We start from the raw sequence: 12,726 nt of genomic DNA on the forward strand, positions 1-12,726 counted from the left end.
TGAAATAAAAAATAATTTCAACACAGATTCATCATATTACTTAAACAAATGCAGGTTGTTTATTTTCCATTGTACCTTGCTCCTTTCATCTGTGATGTTTCCTTATATACTACTACATGAATGACCTCGTCTCCATAATTCGTCCTACAGATCCTGCCGATGTGTTTCCCTTTCCCAGCCAGTCTTCATCCTCAATTTCAAACTTTCATGTTCAACCTCGTCGTCCCATTGCCATGAATCTGTCTGGTATACGACGCTGATTGGATGGCCCATTTTCATCCCTAGCCGATTTTGCCTTCCTCTCATCAGCATCGCCAACACGCGATCGAGCGTTACTAACCTTCGGAAGGTATGCATTTGTCCTATTTTCCGGTACTCTTGCTTTCGACACAGAATTCCTTGGTTTCGCTACCAGCTCATCATAGTTGAATGCCTTTCCTAGGTTCTTGGGTGTTTCTGGTTCTGCTTCAGATGAAGATTTATCATACTTTTCAAACACCACCTTATCAAACTTGGCCAACTGAACATCATACACACCAGGTCCAATTTTGTTTACCAACTCGTTCAGCGAAGCACCATCTTGCGTTTTAAACTTTGGATTTTCGGTCCGCACAATCACATGCCTAGCGTCGGTAGGTACCCGCAGTATAATTTCGATGCAATTGCCTGTATCAGATGACTCCGGTTTCGATTGGCTCGGTTTATCCGGATCGCTTGCCTGTTGCTTCTCTGGTGTACCTGCATCAACCGAGTCAGTATCCTCTTCATCATCTACCTCATCGTACACATCACTGTCGGTAGGAGATGGTGCGGTCGCCTTTGGACTCATCGAAGGTTTATCTTCTGAAAAACGGCTAGCCAAAGGCTTTCCTAAATCACGAATCACCGGCAACACTCTGCTAATGGCAGCCAAAACGTCATTGGAGTCACTCGGTTTAGATGCAGGCTTGTCAGATCCCTTCCCTGGTTCCTTTCCTGACTTCGGCGATTGCTTGGGATCGTTGGAGTCATCGTCCTCGGGCTTCTCCGCGCTCGAATCGTCTTGTTGATCTTCAGGCTTGTCAGATTCCTTTGCATCGTCGTTGGGCTTCTTGTTCTTGCTTGCAGGCTTGTCAGATCCCTTCTTGGGTTGAGACTTGGAGGGTTCTTTGTCGGCCTTGCTTGGTTCCTTCCCTGACTTCGGCGATTGCTTGGGATCGTTGGAGTCATCGTCCCCGGGCTTCTCCGCGCTCAAATCGTCTTGTTGATCTTCAGGCTTGTCAGATTCCTTTGCATCGTCGTTGGGCTTCTTGTTCTTGCTTGCAGGCTTGTCAGATCCCTTCTTGGGTTGAGACTTGGAGGGTTCTTTGTCGGCCTTGCTTGGTTCCTTTCCTGACTTCGGCGATTGCTTGGGATCGTTGGAGTCATCGTCTTCGGGCTTCTCCGCGCTCGAATCGTCTTGTTGATCTTCAGGCTTGTCAGATTCCTTTGCATCGTCGTTGGGCTTCTTGTTCTTGCTTGCAGGCTTGTCAGATCCCTTCTTGGGTTGAGACTTGGAGGGTTCTTTGTCGGCCTTGCTTGGTTCCTTTCCTGACTTCGGCGATTGCTTGGGATCGTTGGAGTCATCGTCTTCGGGCTTCTCCGCGCTCGAATCGTCTTGTTGATCTTCAGGCTTGTCAGATTCCTTTGCATCGTCGTTGGGCTTCTTGTTCTTGCTTGCAGGCTTGTCAGATCCCTTCTTGGGTTGAGACTTGGAGGGTTCTTTGTCGGCCTTGCTTGGTTCCTTTCCTGACTTCGGCGATTGCTTGGGATCGTTGGAGTCATCGTCCTCGGGCTTCTCCGCGCTCGAATCGTCTTGTTGATCTTCAGGCTTGTCAGATTCCTTTGCATCGTCGTTGGGCTTCTTGTTCTTGCTTGCAGGCTTGTCAGATCCCTTCTTGGGTTGAGACTTGGAGGGTTCTTTGTCGGCCTTGCTTGGTTCCTTTCCTGACTTCGGCGATTGCTTGGGATCGTTGGAGTCATCGTCCTCGGGCTTCTCCGCGCTCGAATCGTCTTGTTGATCTTCAGGCTTGTCAGATTCCTTTGCATCGTCGTTGGGCTTCTTGTTCTTGCTTGCAGGCTTGTCAGATCCCTTCTTGGGTTGAGACTTGGAGGGTTCTTTGTCGGCCTTGCTTGGTTCCTTTCCTGATTTCGGCGATTGCTTGGGATCATCGTTCTCGGGCTTCTCCGCGCTCGAATCGTCTTGTTGATCTTCAGGCTTGTCAGATTCCTTTGCATCGTCGTTGGGCTTCTTGTTCTTGCTTGCAGGCTTGTCAGATCCCTTCTTGGGTTGAGACTTGGAGGGTTCTTTGTCGGCCTTGCTTGGTTCCTTTCCTGACTTCGGCGATTGCTTGGGATCGTTGGAGTCATCGTCCTCGGGCTTCTCCGCGCTCGAATCGTCTTGTTGATCTTCAGGCTTGTCTGATTCCTTTGCATCGTCGTTGGGCTTCTTGTTCTTGCTTGCAGGCTTGTCAGATCCCTTCTTGGGTTGAGACTTGGAGGGTTCTTTGTCGGCCTTGCTTGGTTCCTTTCCTGACTTCGGCGATTGCTTGGGATCGTTGGAGTCATCGTCCTCGGGCTTCTCCGCGCTCGAATCGTCTTGTTGATCTTCAGGCTTGTCAGATTCCTTTGCATCGTCGTTGGGCTTCTTGTTCTTGCTTGCAGGCTTGTCAGATCCCTTCTTGGGTTGAGACTTGGAGGGTTCTTTGTCGGCCTTGCTTGGTTCCTTTCCTGACTTCGGCGATTGCTTGGGATCGTTGGAGTCATCGTCCTCGGGCTTCTCCGCGCTCGAATCGTCTTGTTGATCTTCAGGCTTGTCAGATTCCTTTGCATCGTCGTTGGGCTTCTTGTTCTTGCTTGCAGGCTTGTCAGATCCCTTCTTGGGTTGAGACTTGGAGGGTTCTTTGTCGGCCTTGCTTGGTTCCTTCCCTGACTTCGGCGATTGCTTGGGATCGTTGGAGTCATCGTCCCCGGGCTTCTCCGCGCTCGAATCGTCTTGTTGATCTTCAGGCTTGTCAGATTCCTTTGCATCGTCGTTGGGCTTCTTGTTCTTGCTTGCAGGCTTGTCAGATCCCTTCTTGGGTTGAGACTTGGAGGGTTCTTTGTCGGCCTTGCTTGGTTCCTTTCCTGACTTCGGCGATTGCTTGGGATCGTTGGAGTCATCGTCTTCGGGCTTCTCCGCGCTCGAATCGTCTTGTTGATCTTCAGGCTTGTCAGATTCCTTTGCATCGTCGTTGGGCTTCTTGTTCTTGCTTGCAGGCTTGTCAGATCCCTTCTTGGGTTGAGACTTGGAGGGTTCTTTGTCGGCCTTGCTTGGTTCCTTTCCTGACTTCGGCGATTGCTTGGGATCGTTGGAGTCATCGTCTTCGGGCTTCTCCGCGCTCGAATCGTCTTGTTGATCTTCAGGCTTGTCAGATTCCTTTGCATCGTCGTTGGGCTTCTTGTTCTTGCTTGCAGGCTTGTCAGATCCCTTCTTGGGTTGAGACTTGGAGGGTTCTTTGTCGGCCTTGCTTGGTTCCTTTCCTGACTTCGGCGATTGCTTGGGATCGTTGGAGTCATCGTCCTCGGGCTTCTCCGCGCTCGAATCGTCTTGTTGATCTTCAGGCTTGTCAGATTCCTTTGCATCGTCGTTGGGCTTCTTGTTCTTGCTTGCAGGCTTGTCAGATCCCTTCTTGGGTTGAGACTTGGAGGGTTCTTTGTCGGCCTTGCTTGGTTCCTTTCCTGACTTCGGCGATTGCTTGGGATCGTTGGAGTCATCGTCCTCGGGCTTCTCCGCGCTCGAATCGTCTTGTTGATCTTCAGGCTTGTCAGATTCCTTTTCATCGTCATTGGGCTTCTTGTTCTTGCTTGCAGGCTTGTCAGATCCCTTCTTGGGTTGAGACTTGGAGGGTTCTTTGTCGGCCTTGCTTGGTTCCTTTCCTGACTTCGGCGATTGCTTGGGATCATCGTCCTCGGGCTTCTCCGCGCTCGAATCGTCTTGTTGATCTTCAGGCTTGTCAGATTCCTTTGCATCGTCGTTGGGCTTCTTGTTCTTGCTTGCAGGCTTGTCAGATCCCTTCTTGGGTTGAGACTTGGAGGGTTCTTTGTCGGCCTTGCTTGGTTCCTTTCCTGACTTCGACGATTGCTTGGGATCGTTGGAGTCATCGTCCTCGGGCTTCTCCGCGCTCGAATCGTCTTGTTGATCTTCAGGCTTGTCAGATTCCTTTGCATCGTCGTTGGGCTTCTTGTTCTTGCTTGCAGGCTTGTCAGATCCCTTCTTGGGTTGAGACTTGGAGGGTTCTTTGTCGGCCTTGCTTGGTTCCTTTCCTGACTTCGGCGATTGCTTGGGATCATCGTTCTCGGGCTTCTCCGCGCTCGAATCGTCTTGTTGATCTTCAGGCTTGTCAGATTCCTTTGCATCGTCGTTGGGCTTCTTGTTCTTGCTTGCAGGCTTGTCAGATCCCTTCTTGGGTTGAGACTTGGAGGGTTCTTTGTCGGCCTTGCTTGGTTCCTTTCCTGACTTCGGCGATTGCTTGGGATCGTTGGAGTCATCGTCTTCGGGCTTCTCCGCGCTCGAATCGTCTTGTTGATCTTCAGGCTTGTCAGATTCCTTTGCATCGTCGTTGGGCTTCTTGTTCTTGCTTGCAGGCTTGTCAGATCCCTTCTTGGGTTGAGACTTGGAGGGTTCTTTGTCGGCCTTGCTTGGTTCCTTTCCTGACTTCGGCGATTGCTTGGGATCGTTGGAGTCATCGTCCTCGGGCTTCTCCGCGCTCGAATCGTCTTGTTGATCTTCAGGCTTGTCAGATTCCTTTGCATCGTCGTTGGGCTTCTTGTTCTTGCTTGCAGGCTTGTCAGATCCCTTCTTGGGTTGAGACTTGGAGGGTTCTTTGTCGGCCTTGCTTGGTTCCTTTCCTGACTTCGGCGATTGCTTGGGATCGTTGGAGTCATCGTCCTCGGGCTTCTCCGCGCTCGAATCGTCTTGTTGATCTTCAGGCTTGTCAGATTCCTTTTCATCGTCATTGGGCTTCTTGTTCTTGCTTGCAGGCTTGTCAGATCCCTTCTTGGGTTGAGACTTGGAGGGTTCTTTGTCGGCCTTGCTTGGTTCCTTTCCTGACTTCGGCGATTGCTTGGGATCATCGTCCTCGGGCTTCTCCGCGCTCGAATCGTCTTGTTGATCTTCAGGCTTGTCAGATTCCTTTGCATCGTCGTTGGGCTTCTTGTTCTTGCTTGCAGGCTTGTCAGATCCCTTCTTGGGTTGAGACTTGGAGGGTTCTTTGTCGGCCTTGCTTGGTTCCTTTCCTGATTTCGGCGATTGCTTGGGATCATCGTTCTCGGGCTTCTCCGCGCTCGAATCGTCTTGTTGATCTTCAGGCTTGTCAGATTCCTTTGCATCGTCGTTGGGCTTCTTGTTCTTGCTTGCAGGCTTGTCAGATCCCTTCTTGGGTTGAGACTTGGAGGGTTCTTTGTCGGCCTTGCTTGGTTCCTTTCCTGACTTCGGCGATTGCTTGGGATCGTTGGAGTCATCGTCCTCGGGCTTCTCCGCGCTCGAATCGTCTTGTTGATCTTCAGGCTTGTCAGATTCCTTTGCATCGTCGTTGGGCTTCTTGTTCTTGCTTGCAGGCTTGTCAGATCCCTTCTTGGGTTGAGACTTGGAGGGTTCTTTGTCGGCCTTGCTTGGTTCCTTTCCTGACTTCGGCGATTGCTTGGGATCATCGTTCTCGGGCTTCTCCGCGCTCGAATCGTCTTGTTGATCTTCAGGCTTGTCAGATTCCTTTGCATCGTCGTTGGGCTTCTTGTTCTTGCTTGCAGGCTTGTCAGATCCCTTCTTGGGTTGAGACTTGGAGGGTTCTTTGTCGGCCTTGCTTGGTTCCTTTCCTGACTTCGGCGATTGCTTGGGATCGTTGGAGTCATCGTCCTCGGGCTTCTCCGCGCTCGAATCGTCTTGTTGATCTTCAGGCTTGTCAGATTCCATTGCATCGTCGTTGGGCTTTTTGTTCTTGCTTGCAGGCTTGTCAGATCCCTTCTTGGGTTGAGACTTGGAGGGTTCTTTGTCGGCCTTGCTTGGTTCCTTTCCTGACTTCGGCGATTGCTTGGGATCGTTGGAGTCATCGTCCTCGGGTTTCTCCGCGCTCGAATCGTCTTGTTGATCTTCAGGCTTGTCAGATTCCTTTGCATCGTCGTTGGGCTTCTTGTTCTTGCTTGCAGGCTTGTCAGATCCCTTCTTGGGTTGAGACTTGGAGGGTTCTTTGTCGGCCTTGCTTGGTTCCTTTCCTGACTTCGGCGATTGCTTGGGATCGTTGGAGTCATCGTCCTCGGGCTTCTCCGCGCTCGAATCGTCTTGTTGATCTTCAGGCTTGTCAGATTCCTTTGCATCGTCGTTGGGCTTCTTGTTCTTGCTTGCAGGCTTGTCAGATCCCTTCTTGGGTTGAGACTTGGAGGGTTCTTTGTCGGCCTTGCTTGGTTCCTTTCCTGACTTCGGCGATTGCTTGGGATCGTTGGAGTCATCGTCCTCGGGCTTCTCCGCGCTCGAATCGTCTTGTTGATCTTCAGGCTTGTCAGATTCCTTTGCATCGTCGTTGGGCTTCTTGTTTTTGCTTGCAGGCTTGTCAGATCCCTTCTTGGGTTGAGACTTGGAGGGTTCTTTGTCGGCCTTGCTTGGTTCCTTTCCTGACTTCGGCGATTGCTTGGGATCGTTGGAGTCATCGTCCTCGGGCTTCTCCGCGCTCGAATCGTCTTGTTGATCTTCAGGCTTGTCAGATTCCTTTGCATCGTCGTTGGGCTTCTTGTTCTTGCTTGCAGGCTTGTCAGATCCCTTCTTGGGTTGAGACTTGGAGGGTTCTTTGTCGGCCTTGCTTGGTTCCTTTCCTGACTTCGGCGATTGCTTGGGATCGTTGGAGTCATCGTCCTCGGGCTTCTCCGCGCTCGAATCGTCTTGTTGATCTTCAGGCTTGTCAGATTCCTTTGCATCGTCGTTGGGCTTCTTGTTCTTGCTTGCAGGCTTGTCAGATCCCTTCTTGGGTTGAGACTTGGAGGGTTCTTTGTCGGCCTTGCTTGGTTCCTTCCCTGACTTCGGCGATTGCTTGGGATCGTTGGAGTCATCGTCCTCGGGCTTCTCCGCGCTCGAATCGTCTTGTTGATCTTCAGGCTTGTCAGATTCCTTTGCATCATCGTTGGGCTTCTTGTTCTTGCTTGCAGACTTGTCAGATTCCTTCTTGGGTTGAGACTTGGAGGGTTCTTTGTCGGCCTTGCTTGGTTCCTTTCCTGACTTCGGCGATAGATTTTTATCAGTTGGTTCTTTAGTCAGTTCATCCTTAGGCTTTTCAACTGGTGAATCATATTTAGCAGTTTTAGAATCATCAGATATCCTTGGTGTAACTTCTGGCTTCTCAGATGGATTCTTTTTATTTTCTAAAGGTGTTTCCAATCCCGTTTTAGGTTGCGGTTGGTCCTCTTGCTGTGGTGGGTTCGAAGACTTCGGGTCGTGGTTTTTCTGTGAATCATCTGATTTTACTGGATCCATTTTAGCTTCATTGCCATCTGGTTTAGATGGTGATTTTCTAAACGGTGATTTTAAGCTTTCTGCTAGTTTCTGTAACGGTTTTCCAAACGTACTCGGATCCCTAACGTTTATCAGTCGAACATTTTGTTTTTCGTTTGGTGTCTCATTAGATTTTGTATCTGACGGCTCTTTTTTCGCTTTTGGACTGTCACTAGGTGCATCGCTAGTTTTTGGAACATTTCCAATTTCACTCGGATTGGTCGGATTTTCTTTTTTGTCGTAAGCGGGAGATTTCCTCTGTGGTTCGTCATCATCAGTACCGCTCTCAAAATCCTTCTTTATCTTATCAGCCATCCGCTTCAATTTCCCAAAATCTCCTTCTTCTGTACAGTCGACCGGAAATAGATCTGCCACTGGGCCATCTTCACCGTTTCTAAAATGATACAGTTTCCGTTGTTGATTTTTTTATCGATTGATTCGCGCACGAGTTGTACGTCTCATACCAAGCATCGATTTCATGCAAAGCTAGTTTGGCCTTACCTCAGCAATTTGAGACGGTCCTGAGTTATTTTATCTGGTGCAGACAAGCTTACGCTCCGATATCCCGCAACATCGGCCAAGTAGTGAGTGACATACATTTTCCCCTGCCCATCAACATATCCGAAGCATCCGAGTACGGCTCCATCGATAGTTTTCTGATGCTGAAACTGGGTTTCGCCTTTACGATCCGCTTTCATGTATTCTGCCTTGCCTGTAAACAAATCCAACATCATTGCATCATTCATTATTGGTATCAGTTTATCATGATCGGTATCAGTATTTACTTTACCTCCACGGTATGCTCGTGCATCTCTCGCTTCGACGAAAAGTGCCAGCATTGGCAACAGGAGCTGTAGGGACGTAAAATTAAAACTTTTAATTTTTCCTCCAGTATGCTTCCAGGTTGTATCAATAAAACACAATTAACGCTCACGCTCGGTTATATCAATAAAACACAATGAAAAGGCCCGAAATCTAATTTCTTTCAACTACTCCAACAATATGAATTGTGTGGAGTTAAGAGGGGTGGGCAATTTTAAAACCTACCAGCAGACGAAAAGCTCAAATAAGATTTTTAAAAATGTACTCTTAGGCATGAGTGAATGAAAATCTCGATAGGTTCGATTAACCTCTATTCTCAAGACGATATATATAATAAATCATTATTTAACATTTGAATATTAAGCCGTTATTAAATATATCAGTATAATTCATGTACTGCTCTCTTAGATAAAAAAAAACTTAGATCTATTATTAAGAATTATTCACAAGTTCTATTGACGTTATTTTTATTGAAGTTCTTAAAACTCATAAAACGAAGCAAACTTAAGATGTAAGTAAAGTTATTAGAAGTTAAAATGGAGAGAATTTTTTTCTGAAAGTATAAAATGTATAAAGAACGATGTACAATTCGAACCGATCGTATCCACAACTGCTACCAATGTTCGGACTATACAAATGCAGTTCAGTTGAACAAAATCTAGTCTTCACGACGTTATTAGTGATGAGAATTTTATTACGAACCTACTAGGTACGTTACATTCCTAATGGAACGATCGAATCTAGGTTCAAATTATTCACCACCATTAGGGTTTTTGCTACTACGTGATGTTCTTTCTCCAAATACTATAAAGTAACTGTTTTTTCACTTACTCTTGCTCAGATTTACTTCATAAGGGAAAATCAGCAACAATTGAAATAAATAGATTGTTTTCAAGTTTGTTCAATGATCTTCTTGAACATTGATAAATTTTTTGAGGAATTTAGATCCTCAGATTTCACGGTTAACGGCTGTCCGTGTGCCACGATATTGTTGTGCAGACAAAAAGGCACTAGGTTTGGCGTTATGTTTCAATAATAGTATATAACAAGCAAGTGACACATATTGGCTAAGAATATCTACAAAATTTACCAAGTTCATTTCTGTCCATCTTGGTTATGTTCCGTTCCGTAAAAAATGATCATTCCAATCACTAGCCATTGGCCATAAGACAACTCAACAACATTCTAAGTTCCCTAAAACACTATTTAAATTGTCCTGAAGATCACATGAAACAATCGTCTTCAATATTTTTTTCACACGAACCTAGGTCCAAACATTCTAGAGAAAAGACGAAACGAACCTAGTTGGTTCGTTAAAAAAAATTTAACGCTTTTGGACAGATTGTGAATTTTTTCCAGTCATTCACGGCGTCAAAGTTAACACTAAAACTACCGGAGTGGTCTATTTGAGCGCAGCGCCTTATTTTAATCGCACGTCTCCTGTAGGAATATCTAGAGAAATTTTCACAGCGAACACCTAAACACATTTCCAACGCTCTATGTGCTTACTGGTCAGGCATGCATTGTGCCAGAAACTCTGGAACACAAGTAAACCTTTTGACAAAGAACGAACGGAACCTAGGCCTTCCTCGACAGTAAAAATTAAGAAAATTCCTGATATCTTATGCGCTCCTGCAGGAGAATTGCGATAAGATATCTGGTGGGTCGTTCTAGAGTTCCCCTCCTATGTCGATCATTGCCAAATCCTAGGCCTTGATACGTTAAACGTCGCGTAATAGAGCACAAGCAATTTTTGTTGCCAACACTGACGCTTCTGATCTCCTATCCTTAGACCCTTTCTATACCTCTCCCGCAACCTTAGAACTCGCGATCCCCTGTAGTTGCTTGCCATCGCACCCAATACAGGCACAATGAACCGTTTTTGGTTTCTATGTGCAACTTTTGCACCTTCTTTACTTGCTTCGTTTTTTATTTGTTTCCAGCCGCTTTCCGATCTCGATTTCCTTTCTCAAGCCTTTAGCTTTGCATTTCCTCCATCAATTTTTCTCTCCTCATCCCATCTCATTCTCACCCTTCTAACCCTGCTTCATTTCTATTGTTAGATTTTTGGTTTGTTTTTTTCCTAAGGTTAATTGTTAGCAGGTTGATTACTTTTAATTTTGCATTTAAGAAATAGTTTTTCTTTAAGATATAATGGTGAGTTAAGCCTGTTGGCAATTCGGATCGTCTTGTTCTGGCTCTGTGCTTTGCTATCCTAGCATTTTTCAATGCCAGTATTCGCAAGTTCTTTTGGAAATTGTTTGTAAATTATGTTAATAATATTTTTAACATCTTTATCACTAGGAATAACAATGTGACGTTGATACAAACGACCTCAAAGTAATTTTATATAACTTGTAAAATTATATTATGGTGTAAATCTGTTAAACATTTTGCCCACTTTGCAATCATTGTTTGTTTTTTTTTCGTAAAATTTTGTTAACATTGAAAATCAATAAAAAGTAATAGTAACAAAATATCGATAAAAGAAAACGATCAGGTTGTGTGAACAAAATGGCATCCAAACAACAGTAAATAAACAACGTTAGGTTTCTAGACGTCTCACAACCTCCTTGGGATCCTTTACAAATAAGCATTACTCCATAATGTTCATTATTGCCCGTTAATGAAAAACACCTAAAGTATTTTTTTACAAATTCAATTCTACCATGGTAACACAAAAAATGAGGCTAAACAATGCATCAAGCTTTTCAAGCGGTCCGTTAGTTACTCAACATTTATAAATTGCACAATTTTTAAGAAAATGGCTAAGATTCCTTAAAAGATTAAGCAAGTTCAATTCAATACATAGAATCAATGTATGTGGCTCATTTAAAACGATCAACGCAAGTCATTCGCATGCAAGCCCTAGTCATGAAATATTTCAACAAAATCGGATACTTTTTTTATGCGACAATAACTAATTTGATCAACTCGAAATACAAATTCTCAACGAGCTAGTAAACAAAGTATTTTGTCTGCCTTTTATACCGGTTAAATTTATTTTCAAATAACTGATGAATTTTATTTAAAAGCTGTAAGAGCATGCAAAACATGAAGACATACAAACAGATTATTTCTAATTTTAATTGTAAATATTAAATACATAAACATGATACGAACTAACGATAACTTAGTTCTTTTTTGTATCGTACAATGATAAACAGGTACTGTAGATACTAAAAAAATGTCAAAAAGCAGTCACCGATAATTATACTATGTTTCGTAAGGAATCCTGTACGTATTTAAGCGAAGATAAGGAACACTACAACTGGAAACCAAAATACCCAATTACTGTTCATTAGCATAAGTCTGCGAAATGAAAACTTCCGCATCTTCCTGTCCAAACTTTGCCATCCTTAATTAGATGCAATAAATAACTGACGTAGAATCTTCTTCAAAATACTCCGAGATTCATCAATTTTGCATTTTTTTATGTATCCTCTTTCGTGCTACGCATTCATTTCGAAAAACAAAACATCTTACGCGAATCAACTCTCGTCATAAAAGAAGACGGTTCAGGATCTTCTACCGAAAGGTCACGGTAAAGCGCATTATTCTAGCAAGAAGTCAAAGTGCCTTTCAAAACGAATGAAGCGATGCTAATCTACCTGTTTGCTGTTGCGCAAACATATTCAAGGATGAGCCAAAATGCCTTAATTGTCTTTATGGTAGATGAAGCGTCGAGATTATGTGCTGCATCTTGCATTTTGTGACAAGTCTTGACTGTCTTGATTTAAAATTTTAAGAACCAAACGCATTAAATCCGAAAGGAAAAGAGAGACATGCTTCCGAACACAAGAACTATTAACCCGATGCGCATCTTTTTCCACGATTTGGACGCACACTTTAGTCACACATTCCTTTATGCGATCATCATCACGTTTCACAATCCGCAAGCACACTATTTTGGGCCATTCCCAACGGTTGCTTAACGGCATCACCTCCAATTCCATTTCGTGTCACCAAACGGGCGTAGGATTTACACAAACTTACCCATCTGCAGTCCAACCGCATCTTGACTCACGCACCGATCCGGTAACGCGCTTCTTGATCGATATTGAATTCACACACAACCACACAAACCGGGCTCCAGTCAGACACGATCGGATTAAATATGATATGTTACGGTTTGGTCGCAAAACACTGCACCAATAGCACACCTTCACCTACACCAACCTACACACTACTGCACCAACACCGACTTCCACCGGGAACTGCCCAGGGTGTTCCTTATCGTTCGAGCGCTTCTGCCGAACTGACGGCCGGCCGGCAGGATCAGCAACATTTTGATAAATCCCGATTGCGCATGCAGTTCCCCCACTACCAGGAGACACAAACCTGCTTGTAAGCGATCGTTTCTTTCACCC

The 12,726-nt window shown here is 45.3% G+C and overlaps 1 protein-coding gene across 1 annotated transcript; it reads right to left on the bottom strand.

Annotated features, from left to right (window-relative positions):
- Window positions 1-150: 150 nt before the first annotated feature.
- LOC128297745 (microtubule-associated protein futsch-like) lies at window positions 151-12,373 on the bottom strand. Its single transcript, XM_053033437.1, has 7 exons — window positions 12,353-12,373; window positions 8,325-8,385; window positions 8,036-8,246; window positions 7,373-7,928; window positions 4,348-5,230; window positions 1,210-3,996; window positions 151-966 (listed from the first exon to the last, which is right to left on the bottom strand). Exons 1-7 carry the CDS (start codon window positions 12,371-12,373, stop codon window positions 212-214), a joined length of 5,274 nt encoding a protein of 1,757 aa, XP_052889397.1. The 3' UTR covers window positions 151-211.
- Window positions 12,374-12,726: the final 353 nt, after the last annotated feature.

Source organism: Anopheles moucheti, chromosome 2 (genome assembly GCF_943734755.1).
Source record: "Anopheles moucheti chromosome 2, idAnoMoucSN_F20_07, whole genome shotgun sequence".
NCBI lineage: Eukaryota > Metazoa > Arthropoda > Insecta > Diptera > Culicidae > Anopheles > Anopheles moucheti.

Excerpts from the sequence above, each read along its gene's own strand:
- LOC128297745 (XM_053033437.1), bottom strand. The coding sequence starts at position 12,373 with ATGCGGTTGGACTGCAGATGG. Across the intron at positions 8,247-8,324 it reads TGCACGAGCATACCGTGGAG|GCAAGGCAGAATACATGAAA; the intron begins GTAAAGTAAATA and ends ATTTGTTTACAG. Across the intron at positions 3,997-4,347 it reads GGAGAAGCCCGAGAACGATG|AAGACGATTCGAGCGCGGAG; the intron begins ATCCCAAGCAAT and ends CTGAAGATCAAC.